The sequence below is a fragment of the Oncorhynchus mykiss genome, chromosome 27 (assembly GCF_057628025.1).
Source record: "Oncorhynchus mykiss isolate SJ-2025 chromosome 27, ASM5762802v1, whole genome shotgun sequence".
Taxonomy (NCBI): Eukaryota; Metazoa; Chordata; class Actinopteri; order Salmoniformes; family Salmonidae; genus Oncorhynchus; species Oncorhynchus mykiss.
In genome coordinates, this window is record NC_143048.1 from 5,024,722 (window position 1) to 5,040,698 (window position 15,977).

General features: G+C 45.0%; 2 protein-coding genes across 2 annotated transcripts in view; both read left to right on the plus strand.

Annotated features, from left to right (window-relative positions):
* LOC118936606 (uncharacterized) overlaps positions 1 to 14,308 on the plus strand; it is a 179,041-nt gene extending 164,733 nt beyond the window's left edge. The window contains exons 10-11 of the mRNA XM_090224232.1: positions 13,011 to 13,117; positions 13,421 to 14,308. Coding sequence (XP_090080358.1) covers positions 13,011 to 13,046 — 36 coding nt within the window. The 3' untranslated portion in view covers positions 13,047 to 13,117; positions 13,421 to 14,308. The remainder of the gene's footprint in view (positions 1 to 13,010; positions 13,118 to 13,420) is intronic.
* Positions 14,309 to 14,539: 231 nt separating this feature from the next.
* The window catches only part of LOC110507358 (myeloid leukemia factor 1), a 53,046-nt gene continuing 51,608 nt past the window's right edge, over positions 14,540 to 15,977 (plus strand). Inside the window, exon 1 of the mRNA XM_021587304.3 lies at positions 14,540 to 14,620. The gene's annotated coding sequence lies outside the window, so the exon portion shown is untranslated. The remainder of the gene's footprint in view (positions 14,621 to 15,977) is intronic.

The following is a 15,977-nucleotide window of genomic DNA, read 5'->3' on the forward strand; positions in this document are numbered from 1 at the left end:
AAATTTGGCAGAAAATCAGTGTGAGAAGATTTAATTATCACGCGAGACCTTTTCCCTCAGCTGGCCCAGTGAACCCCAGAAACTCCCGCGCTGCTGCAGCCAAACGTGCGCGGGCGCCAGCCTTCTCCCAATTTGTTCCCGCGCACGGCGATAAGCCAAGCAATTACAGCTTTATTGATTTTTCATCACCGCAAAATTTAAAGTAGTTTTTTTTCGCCCCCCCCCCCCTATTTGAAAAGCCACCGCGAGTGATTAAGTGAGGAACCCCCCCTCCCTCCTCCATCTCCATCCCGCCCTCTGCGGTTCAGGGGAGAAGTGGAGCTGCGTGGCAAATTCTAATAACCCCGGGTCGACCCCTGTTGTTGTCGGATAATGGGATGCCACTGCTCGGCTCTCTCGCTATGGGACACCAGGGGACTCGACCAGACCAAACCAAACGTCAGTGCATGGAGGGGTATCTACCGAAATGTTTAACTTGCCCTGTGAATTTTAAAAAACGAAGCAGCCCGCCAACACCTGTAGCAGCATATTATCCCACATTATGCAGATATTTCGCATGTGCCTCTGCAGTGCACACCACAGGTCAAGTGGACAGATGATTGACAGCACCCTTTCACCTGTGTTGATCACTAATCGTTTTACAGGTCACCCTTATCAATCAATTTTGTGTTACAGCCGAAATTCAAAATGGATTAAATATGTTATTTTCTCACCCATCTACACACAATAACCTATCATGACAAAGTGAAAACATGTTTTTAGAAATGTTAGCAAATGTATTGAAAATGAAATACAGAAATATCTCATTTACATAAGTATTCACACCCCTGAGTAAATGCATGTTAAAATCACCTTTGGCAGTTTACAGTGGTGAGTCTTTCTGGGTCAGTCTCTAAGAGCGTTGCACACCTGGATCGTACAACATTTGCACATTTATTTATTATTTTTTTAATTCTTCAAGCTCTGTCAAGTTGATGGTTGATCATTGCTAGACAGCCATTTTCAAGTCTTGCCGTAGATTTTCAAGCCCATTAATGTCAAAACTGTTAACTAGGCCCCTCAGGAACATTCACAGTCGTCTTGGTAAGCAACTCCAGTGTATATTTGGCCTTGTGTTTTTGGGACTTGTCCTGCCAAAACGTGAATTTGTCTCCCAGTGTCTGTTGGAAAGCAGACAACCAGGTTTTCCTCTATGATTTTGACTGTGCTTAGCTCTAATTTATTTCTTTTTATCCTAAAATCCTCCCTAGTGCTTGCCGATTACAAGCATACCCATAACATTAAAAATAAAAAAAATTGAAATGATTCAGCCACGACCATGCTTGAAAATATGAAGAGTTGTACTCGGTGATGTGTTGTGTTGGAATTGCCCGAAACATACCGCTTTGTATTCAGGACAAAAAGTTCATATCTTTGCCACATTTTTTGCAGTTTTACTTTAGTGACTTGTTGCAAACCTTGTCATTTTAGGTTAGTATTGTGGAGTAACTACAATGTTATTGATCCATCCTCAGTTTTCTCCTATCACAGCCATTAAACTCTGTAACTGTTTTAAAGTCACTGCTTTGTGTTCAGGACAAAAAGTGAATTGCTTTTTCATATTCTACGCAGTATTACTTTAGTGCCTTGTTGCAAACTTTGGAATACGCTTTGGAATATTTTTTATTCTTTACAGGCTTCCTTCTTTTCACTCTGTCATTTAGGTTCGCATTGTGTAGTAACTACAATGTTGTTGATCCATCCTCATTTTTCTCCTATCACAGCCATTAAACTCTGTAACTGTTTTAAAGTCACCATGGCGTAATCCCTGATCGTTTTCCTTCCTCTCCGACAACTGAGTTAGGAACGACACCTGTATCTTTGTAGTGACTGGGTGTATTGATACACCATCCAAAGTATAATTAATAACTTCACCATACTCAAAGGGATATTTTTCTTTTCTTTTTTTACCCATTTACCAATATATACCCTTCTTTGAGAGGCATTGGATAATCTCCCTGGTCTTTGTGGTTGAATCTGTGTTTGAAATTCACTGCTCGACTGAGGGACCTTACAGATAATTGTATGTGTGGGGTACAGAGATGTGATAGTCATTCAAAAATCCTGTTAAACACTATTATTGCACACAGAGTGAGTCCATGCAAGTTATGTGACTTGTTAAGCTAGCTTTTACTCCTGGACTTATATAGGCTTGCGATAACAAAGGGGTTGAATACTTATTGACTCAAGACATTTCAGCGTTTCATTTTTAATGAATTACATTTCTACATTTCTAAAAAACATAATTCCACTTTGACATTATGCGGTATTGTGTGTCGGCGAGTGACACATCAATCATCTTTTTACTCCATTTTAAATTGAGGCTGTAAACACAACAAAATGTGGGGAAAGTAAAGGGGTGTGAATACTTTCTGAAGGCACTGTAAGTGTGTGTTGCCCGAGTGCTGTTGTATGGACCTCTGGAGGACAGAGTGGTAAGGGCTTGTCTATGTCTGGACAGGGTCACACTCACACTGAGCAGTATGCAGGCGCAGGATGGCCAGGCTCTCTCACACACACGCACGCGCATACACACTGCTCTGCTGGGGGAAATCTCCCTGGGTGGCAGCCAGCCATGTGGTCCTCTAAAGTTTTTATGGTCAGACAGAGTTCATAAACAGGCCTGGAGGGGGGGGGCGTGTTTTCCAATCCTGTATAAAAGTGTTTGTAAATGTGTGTGTATAATATGTGTAGATGCTATTGCTCCGGTCAGGTTTCAAGGTGGGAAAGGGGTTTCCTGGGACAGGGTTAAAGTGTGTGTGTGTGTGTGTGTGTGTGTGTGTGGGCGGGGGGCTCATTCGCACCTAATCATGATGTAACTGGTGGTCCCAGACCAGGCTGAAGGGGCTGTGGGGGACTGAGGGTGGTAGAGCAGACCACTACTGCTGGGATAGGGTGATACTGGGGGGACATGTAGAGGGGAAGGTTCACAGACAGCGCCTCGCAGGGCCAGAGCCACCCCCAGACCTGGCTATGGAGGGAAGGAGGGCGAGAGGGTGTGAATGAGTGACTGGGCTGATGTAATGTGTCCTGTCAGTTTTCTCCTCCGATTCGAAAGCAGAGAGAAGGGAACCACAGCTTTATGGTTGTCATTCCATCCAGGGGTTGTTTCACTTTAACTACAGAATATATTGAAGAGTTAGAGTTAGATTTTTGTAGTTTAAAAAAATCTGAAATGAAAATGGTGTAATCAAGAATCAAGGAAATTGAGGAAAACTGACTTTCAAACGACACACACATAGACAGACTAGTTAGTTGAGTATCATCTATATTCACAATATACGTAGGTTAACAATACACTTAGGTTGTTTAGGTAACTGTTTGGTCTACTGGGACACATACCTGCTTCAAATGAAAATTGTATTGTCCCTTATCAAGTGGTCATTTGAAAATGGCCCCTTTTTACAACTGAAATAGGCACTCCTCGTTCCTAAAGCCCAGTTGCTTGAATGCCTATGAGGACACAATGTTTTTCTGTGTTTCTGTCGTAAGTCCTTCTCCTTCAATAAGGTAAAGTCGGTAAGGTGCCGGTAAGGTAATGTATTAAGTGTCTTTACCAGGCCCCCACCCAGACCCTTCACCATGTCCATGACATTTCGCTAGTTGAGACGGTCCAAAAAAGATCCTAAATCTGGCTACGTAGAACCAGACAGAGCCTCCTTAGGTTTGAAGAGAGAGAGAGAGAGAGAGAGAGAGGCAGCAAAACAGGGGTGCAAATAGAGAAAGGGGGGGGGGGGTTGGATGTCAACAAGGCTGTAGGTCACCAGTGTGTGTGTATATGTGTATACGTGTGCTTGTGTTGTTTGTAAATATCCCTTCCGTTTTCCTGGATTCTTGATTACATCGTTTTCATTTTAAAGAGCGCGCTCCAATTAAGTAATTAGTTGCCCGGGTGTTTATTTAATTACGGACCTGCTCATCAAAGACATGCTGACCAGACGAGGACGAGAAAGTGGAGAGCACTGCACTTTTCCCCGCTCACTCACTCTCTCTCTCTCTCTCTCTCGCTCACTCACTCTCTCTCTCTCGCTCACTCACTCACTCTCTCTAGCTCACTCACTCTCTCTCTCTCTAGCTCACTCACTCTCTCTAGCTCACTCACTCTCTCTCTCTATCTTTCTCTCTCTCTCCATCTCACTCACTCTCTCTAGCTCACTCACTCTCTCTAGCTCACTCACTCTCTCGCTCACGCACACGCACGCTAGCACACTTACACTCGAATGCACACACACTAGCACATTTTTACATATACACACACACACACTTGCGTACACACACACATACGTGCGCAAACACACTCACACACTAGCAGTGCACACATACCCACACAGTTCAAATCACTTTATCAATTAAATATACTGGTAAAATGTATCTTATTTCTCGTAAAGGATATTACCCCATGTTTCAATTAAAGCTGGACTGAGGTCGAAACATGCACTTGAATCACCCAGAATGCAAGATAATCATATTTGAACATTGCAATAGGCATAATATTTTAGTATTGCACGCCCACATAATGCACAGGCACTAAAACACACTCATACACACAGAGAGGGTCTGGTCTTGAGGACGTCACGGTTCAGGCTGTGAAAGCTTCACATTTTAGTGGCACGCCGTGATACAGCACAGATACTGGCTGTCTGCTGACACCCACTCACCCTACACACACACACACACACATACACACACACATGGACACACACAGACACGGAGTCACACGCACAAACACACGAACACACACCTGTCTTTAGTTAACCCACAGTGCTGTGTGTGCAGTCTGCTCCCCTCACCCTTCTATCCCACCCTCCTTATCCCCCCCCCCCCCCCCCCCCCCATCTAACACCCACCCACCTTGACAGTGCACTGGGCAGGGTAAGTGGACAGATCCAAGCCCACAAAACCCCACTCCCTTTCAGGGTAAATAGAAGGCTTATGGCTCAAGTATTAGGGTTGCGTCATCAATAGCAGCCTATTCCTTTTTAGTGCACTATCCATAGGGCTCTGGTAAAACTAAGTTCACTATAGGACATGGTGTCATTACGTGATGCAGCCTGGGTGCACTGTAATGCGGTCTCTCGTGACTCTAGCACAGTTTTTTGTGTGTCGTGAAAAGAGGGCCTTTTGGATTTGGCTTCTTTGTTAACCAGATAGAGGTTTTGCTGTCTGTCTCCATGTGCTGTTTCTGTCTATTTATATGTATGACGATTGTGTTTTGTGTGGATCCCAGAAAGAGCAGCTATTGCTAAAGTCACAGCTAATAGGGAATTCACAATTAAACACATTGCATTATCAAATGCCCTCCACGCTATTCATACCATCAAAAAAGCATAGAAATAAGACTGAATAGAATGGGCTTGGAAGCTCTAACCCTGGCAAATGACTGGTAAACTCATGGGTGCACACTCGCAATGGCTGCCTGGTGTTGTGATGCAATCATTTTCATGGTGTATTGGAATGTTCTATCAACTGATGCTGGGTTGCCATGGTAATGTAGAATGTTCATTCAAAAACTGATGTGGCTCATGTAATGTCAGTTGAGTTGACTCAACAAATCACAGCACAGATTAAAGGGTACACTTCCTGCTTTTACTTCCTGGCATGAGTACCCTCAAAATGGCTGCCAGTTACACCCACCATGCCATCATTGACTTGAATGGAGACACCCTTTCTATTCATTATTTCTGTGCAAAAAAAGTGTGTGTGTGTTTGTGTATGTGTGTGTGCGCGCAACATGGCATCGTTCTCTATCTATCTGACCCCGCGGTCTATAGCCGTAACAGACTGCAGACAGGTGTGGAGTGTCACCCCACTGATTATAGGGGTTGATTGAGGAGGGGGGGGGGGGGGGGGGGTAAATGGAGATGGGAGCGCGGCGGCAGTCTCTGCCTGTCATTAGGCTCTGTGTTGGGGTAATTAATTAATTATTGGTCCCTTTATTGAGTGAAGAGTGGAGAGGATGCTTATCTCTCTAGGAGACGTCAGGGAGTCCAGGACGCACGAGGTGTCTGTCCTCAGCTGCTCTGACTAGGACGCTGGCCGTCAATATGGGGTCATGTACTCAGGGGAAAAACTCTGGGCACGGAGATCATCCATCCAACCTTCATCCCTCTGTCTATCCTTCAACCAACCATCCATCCATCTTAAACCCTACTGAAAATGTAGGCTTCACATAAAAAAGCATTGAAGAGATGTGATTGTGTTAATATCAATGACATTTAGACACATTTGGAGAGGGCTGTCATAGACTTTCTTTGTTGCTGTTTAGTTTGAAGTATTGTGATACTTTAGGTTATCAGAGTGAGCATTGGGTTTAGTATTTACACGGAGGTCGGCGGTCATAATGGGTGTAGGTGGGACATTAGTGTTGTGACAAGTGACTTCAGGTGTCACACTGAGAATGACAGGGATCAAGGAGAGGGTGCACCCAGGGCAATTGACACAGTGATAAGGATTTTAGGACCATGGGGACTCGGCACGCGTCGCTTACGTATTTACGGGGCGCGTGTGTTTTGAGGAGGAGGGGATGCTTGGTTGATAAGGAGCTGTGTGTGTGTTTGTGTGTGTGTGTGTGTGGTCCCGTGGGGGACCTTACAATGCGGCTGTGGCAGCGTCATTAGAACAGCTTGGCCACCTGCTGTGGTACTGGGCGGTCCCCTCCCTCTCTCAGACATCTGGCCCAGGCTGCCACTCTGTCCCCCTGGTGTGACCCCCAAAACCCCCTAGCAATAATGGCCAGCATGACGTGCTAGCATGCATAGCACAGCAGCACTGTACATCACAAGACTTAAACATTACACATCACAGAACAGCAGAATGTAGCACACCACTCGACGTCACTGCACGGCAGCATGCTCCGTCACATCACAGCACAGCAGTTCAACGTAAAACAGCACAGCTCAGCGCAACGTAAGACGTAAGTTGTCAGACAACACAGCACAGCAAAAACATTACACATCACATAAGAGCATAATAACCGCACAACAAAACACACCACATCACAATACAGCTCAGCCTAGCACATATCACAGCCCGACCCAACACATTATCTGATGCATTACTTCTATGTGGTTCCAATAAATGGTGGGTTGAGTCCAACTGCTGTTGTTTACCCATCTGATCTTGTTTTCTTCTCTGTGTTACTTTTTCTTTTTCTCTCCCATTTCTCTTGCTACCACTCTGCCCCCCCCCCCTCCCCCTCTTTCCATCCAACTCCCTCTCCTCCCCTCATTGAGATCTCATTTGTCAAGGCCGGGAGCAGCAGACAGGCAGCAGGGTATTAGTTATGCAAATATTGACGTGCCGCTTTGGCCTGGTAGCTATCAATTGAAATCAGCAAATCGATGGGCCTAATAGCTCCTCATTACGCACTTGATGCATTTTCAGTGCTAGCATCGGAAGCTGTCAGCGCGCCATAATCAATGCAGTCCAAAACTATTACCGGACCACGGGGCCAGACACCTTTTTAATAACCCAGCCTTTGTTTCTGTTTTTGCTATTTCTCAGGGCTGGGATGGGCTGGCTGGGGATGTGTGTTTTAAGATTTGCTGAGTGATCTGTGCCTTGTAGAGAGACACACTCATGCGCACACCAAGATAAATACCTGCTGGTAGCACTCGACACAGTCCTGTCCTTCGACCTCATAGCTTGGTTTTTGCTCTGACATGCACTGTCATACCTTAATATACAGAGTTACTACAGGTGGACTACAATCAAGTTGTCGAAACATCTCAAGGATGATCAGTGAAAACAGGATGCACCTGAGCTCAATTTCGAGTCTCATAGCAAAGGGTCTGAATACTTATGTAAATAAGTTATTTTTGTTTTTAATACATTTTTTAAAAAAATTCTAACAACCTGTTTTTTCTTATTTAGTCAATTTTAGAATAAGGCTGTAACATATCAACATGTGGAAAAAGTCAAAGGGTCTGAATAATTTCCGAATGCACTGTATATCCTCATGTATAAACTCAGAGCTCAGGCAGAGCTGAGAATTGTACAGTTGACCTGGTTTTGCTTTATTTCAATAATCGGCCATTTGGTTGGAATGTGGATTTTGGGGTTAGCGATAACTTGACGTTTTCGGACTGAAAACATCAGTGTTCATCCAATGTGGTTTGAACGTATTCCCAGACCCAATCATGTATTAAACAACATGTTTAGGCCTCAAGAAGGAACACTTTGAGGCGTAAGGAAGTGCTACAGTATTTCAGTGTATAACTATCTCATTGCCCCCTGGCGCTGAATGAAACTAACCGTTTGATGCCAAGTGAACCTGTGTTCTGTGTACTTAGCTTTGCGTGGGGTTACGCAAACAACAAGGTAGGCCACAGGTAGGCCAAGACCCACAGGGGATCCACCAATAGGAACATAGCTGCTCCATTTGCTCTGTTACCTTGGCATCCTGGTAAGGAACATGGTAAACAGAGATGAGTTAAAGTGTGTGTGTGTGTGGTGTGTGTGTGTGGTGTGTGTGTGTGTGTGTGTGTGTGTGTGTGTGTGTGTGTGTGTAACTGTGTATGTCTTTGTGCGTGCGTGCGCATCTGCGTGTTGGCGGGTGGTGGCAGGGATAAATCATTGGAGGCAAGGGTTATTGGAAATGCAGGGAGATGAAAGACTGAAGAAACCAGTAATTGCCTTAAAGATCAGACTACAAAGCATTACTTTGGATTTTACAAGGCCAGCCGGCAACAAAAGGGCGGGTAATTTATGAGCTCAGCGTAAAAAGAATAGCATAATTGCATTAAAAATTGATGATAATGAGCCCTAAAATGGGGAAGGTGGTTATTATGAAAGTTTGTATTTATCTTCCCCGGCTTGAATGATGGCTAGTGGCTTAATTAATGTCTTAATTTCTATAAATTAGCGGGCTAAAAAAAATCTAAGGCTAGACTATACCCTAAATTGAGCATTGAATTATACTTTACTGCAGTGCTAAGAGGGAGGGTAAAGGAGAGGCAGGGACGTGCTATGGACCAACAGGACCATGTAGGATCATGCCCTGCCGTAGCGCCATCCATCCCTACTGCAGCCAGCTCAACTCTGTCCAATTACATCCGCCATGTCAACAGCAGTAAAATTTGCCCTTTTCTCCCCGCTCGCATTTTTGATTTCTTATTTTAATGTCACCATTAGCGTGCTCTTTGCTTGCCTTTCGCAAATATAACACCAAAGCACCTTTGAAGGTACCTTTAATTTGTGACCGACCTCGAAACAACGTACAGTTCGTTTCCTTTATTTATTTGCTCGGCACAATGAGCGCCGTCGTAATTTAGCTCGCGATGGTATGCACTCAATTACTCGAATTAATCATTAGCAGCGATATATTCAGCTCTCGCTGTTGCTGATTGACAAACGGTGGAGCAAAGTCACATTTACAAAGACACCACGGTCTGGCACTGTTGAAATCTGTGGTCAAACAGTGCTCTCCTCTGGTTGGACTCTGTCACTGCAGCAGAAACGCCACCTCTCTTTTTCTCTCTGACACGCACACACACACATACACACTTTATATCCCGTATGGCTCAGGGAATCTGCTTCCTTTCATTGGTGTTTTTGATTTTCTCTCCTCTCTCCACCCTTTTAATCAATGAAGTAGACAAACAGCTATTTAGAGGGCACAATACGCTATTGATTCCAGGTTGCTCATCAGGATGCCTTTGGACTAATTTTGGTAATGAGTTTCCAAGTGTTTTCTGCCCATCCCACACACTTAACACACACACATGCACACACAGAGACTCTCTCTCCACACGGCAAGTGGTACCAGAGAGCTAAGTCTAGGTCCAAGAGGCTTCTAAACATCTTTTACCCCCAAGCCATAAGACTCCTGAACATCTAGTCAAATAGCTACCCAGACTATTTGCATTGCCCCCCCCCCCCAGGTCACTCTCTCTTTAACTCTACCTACATGTACATACTACCTCAACTAACCGGTGCCCCCCGCACATTGACACTGTACCGGCACCCACCTGTATATATTGTTATTTTATTTTGTACCGTTGCTCTTTAATTACTTGTTACTTTTATCTCTTATTCTTATCCGTATTTTTTTTAACTGCACTGTTGGTTAGGGACTCGTAAGTAAGCATTTCACTGTAAGGTCAACACCTGTTGTATTTTGCGCATGTGACTAATACAATTTGATTTGATAAGAAGCAGATCAATCACTAACCATTGTTAGGGTCATTATAACGAGTGAATACAAGGATGAAAAAATGTAAAGGCACTCAATATGGTCTAGTGTATTGATCATTCTGGTTTGATGCCCCACCAGGTCACTCATAATGGTGGTAAGACCATTTAAAGGCCTACTCCACTGTTTACAGCTGTTTTTGGTCCTGACCTAGCTGGATAACTCTATGGAGAGTCATACAGCAGTTTAATGAAAATATTGAGCTGTCATAAACGTGCTATACATTGAAGGCATTGTCTTTCTAATAGTTTTACTGTCTGTTTATGCCCCCCCCCCCCCCCCTCTCTTCCCTCCGTCTTTATCTCATCGCCGACAGACCAGCGCTGCCAGTAATGCGGTGACAATCAAGTCGCGCCACTAAATTCATTTGCCAGATAATGTGTCAATATTAAATATCAACTTTGACCTCCCGGGCTCTCCACTCTCCGCTACTCGGTCGGCACGGGTATTGATTTTTGTTTTGTATGTAGCTCGGCCCGTCCCTCTCTCTCTCTCGCTCTCTCTCTCTCTCAAAGTCCATTATTTTTGATTTTCCTATGAAATACATATCTTTCCTCACTGACATCTGACAAACAGCATATGGAAGTCATTTTATCTACCAATAATGTGTTTGTCAAAAAGTATGAGGCTTTAATGGATTCCGTGGGCCTCGTCCGTCCACTCTGCCGCCCGCCCGAAGGTCTGTCATTGATATATCTGGGCAGATAGGGTGGGGAGGGGGCTTAGGTGTGTGTGTGTGTGTCCTTTATTAACTCTTACCTCAGAGGGCGGAGGGTGGATTCATCGATCACTGATTGAAAACGGGATTCATTGTTGATGGATTTGGCTCTCCGTCAAACTTGAACACATACATTCTCACACACACACACACACACACACACACACACACACACACACACACACACACACACACACACACACACACACACACACACACAATACTTTTTTATGATGCTGTGGCTGTCATGTGAAGGACAGGCCACAGTCTTCAGGAGGATATTGGGCCGGTGCTCCCGCTCTCCATCTAGCCGCACATTCAAGGTAATAACTATTTTTGGAGATACCACGTCTATTTCTCTTGCCCCTCTCCTCACACAACAAGACAGACTGTCATGGATGGAATGCTTAATTCCAGTTGTTAGTCAGTCTGTCCAGTTCTCCCAGTAAATATGAATGGAAACAAAGTTTGTTTGAACAACACCTGTCTTTTATGTCTTTTACCTCACTCTGTGCGCGCGTGTGTGTGTGTACGTGCGCGTGCACTGAGGCAAATAATGAGAAGTGTGTGTGAAAGTGTGTTGCTGTGCCACTCACGCTAACCTAATAAAAACCAGAACAAATATGAATCTATTCATTAAACACGCGGCCCAGAAAGATCTGTTGTGACAGCTTCTCTGTGGCTGGTAATGGATGGCATTTAATTCCTGTCATTAGCTCAAACTGGTGTGTCTTCGTTGTGTGTGAGTATGTGTGTGTGTGTATTTGTCCGTGTATTTGAGTGTGTTTCTCTCTCTGTGTGTGTGTGCGTGTGTGTGACACTCATCCGTGTCATTCATTGTGAGCCCACACCTGCTCATTGAAACTCTTGAATTTCCCTACCAGGTACTGTAGTCGCAACTTCTGTTATTGAAGCATATGCAGACTCACTGGAGGTCTCTCTCTGTGCACCTCTCTCTTCTACATGGAACTCAAACAGAGACAGGGGTATCTCTCAGATTGACAGCTGGATAGATGGACGTGTGCAGGGGAGGATGAATGGATAGGTAAGCGAGGGATAAATATTGACTGATTGGTGGAGAGATTGACAGGCGAAAGAAGAAAAGTATTGTTCAGACTCTTACAGCTCCTACCTTTCCAGACACACGTTCATAAATCAAAAATGTGCCTTCCGCCTACGTTTTTTTAATTTGATGCATAAAATGTGGATTTCATTTTTTTACACTTAAATCGTTTCATTGTAAGATAATCGACTGCGCTTCCTGAGATTTGCTTAAATGGCCAATCAACAGTTGAAACAATAGCAAAGGGGACACCCAGCTTCGGATTGGATAACAAGTTGAGGGAGGGGCCTAGAGAAATGTAACAACTCTTAAATACATAGACAGAGCTATTGATGCAATGACTGACCATCCAATATATTACAGTTATTGTTTTAAGCATATTTTGAGGCTACACCGTGTTTGTTTGCAATGACAATGTTTAAAAACATTCTAATATATATTCTATTTGGTCTGATGTTTTCCTAAATATACTGTGATCCTCAGGTACATCCCAAATGCACTACTTTTGACCCATAGGGCTCTGGTCAAAAGTAGTACACGATATAGGCAATAGGGTGCCATTTGGGACTGATCAACCTTCTGTGTTTGTTTTGTTTGTTTGTCTTAAGAGTCTTGCCCTGTGTCTCTCTCTCTTTCACGGGGGTAGGCCCCAGACCTGACCCCCTGTCAGGTCCCCCTAGCTAATATCTCCTTTTTTTTTTTTTTTTTAAATACAGAGATTCGGTCACATCAGAGATGTCTTAGCAAGTGCCAAAGAGCATTACTACCAAGAGAACATGGACAGAGTCAAGCATCCTAAATGTAATCGGGTTCACTTCCCCAGATGTCCCTCTTGTGTCAACGTGACTTGAGGGCAGCTAACAAATCCCAGTGTGTATGACCTTTCCCCCCTAACGCTGCTAACCTCTCTCTCACTTTCTCCCTCTGTCTCCCTCTCTATCTCTCCCCCTCTCCCTCTCGATCTCTATCTCTCCCTCTCTCTCTCTTTCTGTTTCCAGAGGGGACGTCGCTGGCTGATCAAGTGCGAAGGATAAAGGACATTGAGGCCATTGAGAGCAAATCCTTTGTTCCTCAGGCTTTCAAATCATCCCGAGACAGTGTCAAGGTGCGCTTTCTCTCTCTCCTTCTCTGTTCGCTTCTTTCTCTCTCTTATTAGATTTCCTTCCTCCCCCCTCCAGTTTTTTATTCCATCTGTCCGAGGACGGCTCCCGGACCCAAATTAAACCATTCCCATTCAATGCCGTTTGCTCTGTCTGTTTGTTCGGGACGAGAAAGGGGGCCGGTCGGGACTGTTTTTTGATCTGCTCGGCCGCCACAAAAGCGGGATAACCGCCACAAAAGCCACCGCGGCGGATTTCTGTCCCTCGCCCTCTCTCTCACTTTCTCTCTCTCTCTCTCTCTCCACCAGACACAGCGACAGAAGCACAGAAGTCATTATTGAAATGCTCCTGCCTGGGAAAACGTGGAGGATATTAGATTTGTTGGCAATCATTGCCGATCCTGGGAGGGTTAGGACAAAAGGTGACAGTCCAAGTGGAGCGGGTTGATAGATTACACCAGGCACTGGGACCGGGTCCTGTATCTATCCCTCTGTGTGCTGTTGCTCTCTCTTTAAAAAAAAAAAAATGTTTTATCTCTCTCTCTGTCTTATCACGGCTGTACCTGGCCTGTGTAAGTGGTATGAGAGGAGGACAAGGAAAGGGACGGGATTGCGTATGGTTGTCTTCTTACCTACCTTAGTTGAATGCACTGATTGTACGTTTCTCTGGATAAGAGCGTCTGCTAAATGACCAAAGTGTAAATGTAATTGAGGTACTTTTTATAGTTAAGTGTTCTGAGGCCCCCAGGGGCCAAACACCTGCAGCCCTCTCCAGTTAGCACTCAATTAGCCACCGATTTACACATGGCATGTTCAAATAGAGGCCCTAATGAAATAATGAGGATACAGGGTGTGAGGAGAGTGGTGTGACCCCCTAAGCTGCCAAGTCCTAACCTCCTTCCATCCCCACTCGAGTAGGGTGAATTTTCCATCATGCTCCACACGCGGGCACATACACCCTCATCAGTGTCCCTCCCGGCTGCAGGAAGTGCATGTGTTAAACAAAGACACACGCACACCGCTCAGAAGATCCAGTCAGTACTTTAGACTTATACTCACATTGCCATCTTCTGGGCAAACACCAAACTACATCTGCTGCCTCTGTCATTCCTCTGCATGAGGCAGATGCCAGCAGCACATTTTTTTGTTCTTGTCAGAAAACTTGATGTGACGGATAAATGGTACATTACACTACTATACCATGTGATTGACTTGTTTGGTCTGACCTGGTGTGATGTAGAGTTCCAAAATGTAGATGACTTTCCCAAAATTCCAAGGTTTTCCAGAAATGCCGTCTGGAAGATTCCTAGAATTAGAAAGGAAAATAGGCAGGAAGTTTAGAATCCCATAACCAGGATATCTGGAGAACTTAGAAATGTTGCAGCCCTAGTGTAATGTTATATCAGCGGGCCTTCTCTGTGTTTTTAGACATCAGCAGACATTACAGACATCAGCTCTCTACCTACTACAATCCGCTACAACGACAGCGACACGCTAGCACACCCCAGGGTAAGTTCTCCCCTATCACACACACACACTTTTCCGATTGGGGGACACAAACACACACACACACACAGGAATATGAAGTATCGCATAGATTGTCTCAGGGTGTTGGGCCCACTTATCACCCACACATGTCCCCTCAGACTCTTTGACTCTCACACACACACACATCCCACCCACGACAATCAAGAATTTCCATCCACACAGAGTCAGGCCTTAGGATAGGAAATGAAGCCTAACTTGAATCTCTCTCTACTCCGACCCCCCCCCCCCCCCCCTCCCTTTTGGAAGAGCTGTGTGGAGTCATTTATCTCCCTGCGGGGGAAAGTGAGTTAGCCCTGACACATGCAGATCAACCCACGACAGCCTGATCTATGGCAGCAATATGCCCCAGGCGGGGGAGAGCCAATCAGGAATAATGATTCCCCATTACCCCTACTGTAGATACTGTCATCTCAAACTCGTTACTGCTGCGACACCCCAGAGCCTGGGCGAGAGGGGGGGGGGGGGGGGGGCTGATCTAGTCACCGTGTCAAACCCTAGATAACACACAGGGAACGGTGTACACCCCATACTGTAGGTTAGGCCATACGCGTATGTGTGTGTGTGTCGTCGTGTTTAAGGCGAGAGATGAGTGATTCACAAGGCCGTTACACACCAGACGCTGCATCTTTAGCTCTCCTAAGCTATCAGACGCACGTTGGATAAATCAAACATCATTATATACACACAGAGACACTGGATATGAAGAGATGGAAATGATCTGTCTTTCGAATGGGTTTTCTTTGTCAGGTGGCCCGTGCTCTGTGAACGGCTGCAGTGGATCTTTAGGGTGTCCTTAGCCTCCAAATTGTAGAAAACAAAATAGAAACCTGCACTTAAATTTGCCTTAACAAATGTTCTTATCAAGGCAGAGACTTTGGGCCTCTTAGTAAGGTTGGTACCGAAAATTTGGTGTGCTGGGGGGGTGGGGGGTGGGGGGTTTGTTAATATATTCTAGACAATAATCCACTTTAAAAAATCCATATACTAGACATATACCCTAACCGGACAGTTTATTAGGTACACCCATCTAATACCGGGTCGGATCGCCTTTGCTTCCAGAACAGCCTGAATTCTTCCTGGTATGGATTCTACAAGCTATCAGAAACGTTTGTTGCTCTATTGTTATCAAGGGACCTAGCGTTTGCCAGGAAAACATTCCCTACACCACCGCCACCAGCCTGTACCAGGCAGGATGGGTCCATGGACTCGTGCTGCTTACGCCAAATCCTGACTCTGCCATCAGCATGACGCAACAGGAACCAGGATTTGTCGGACCAGGCAATGTTTTCCCACTCCTCAATTGTCCAGTGTTGGTGAT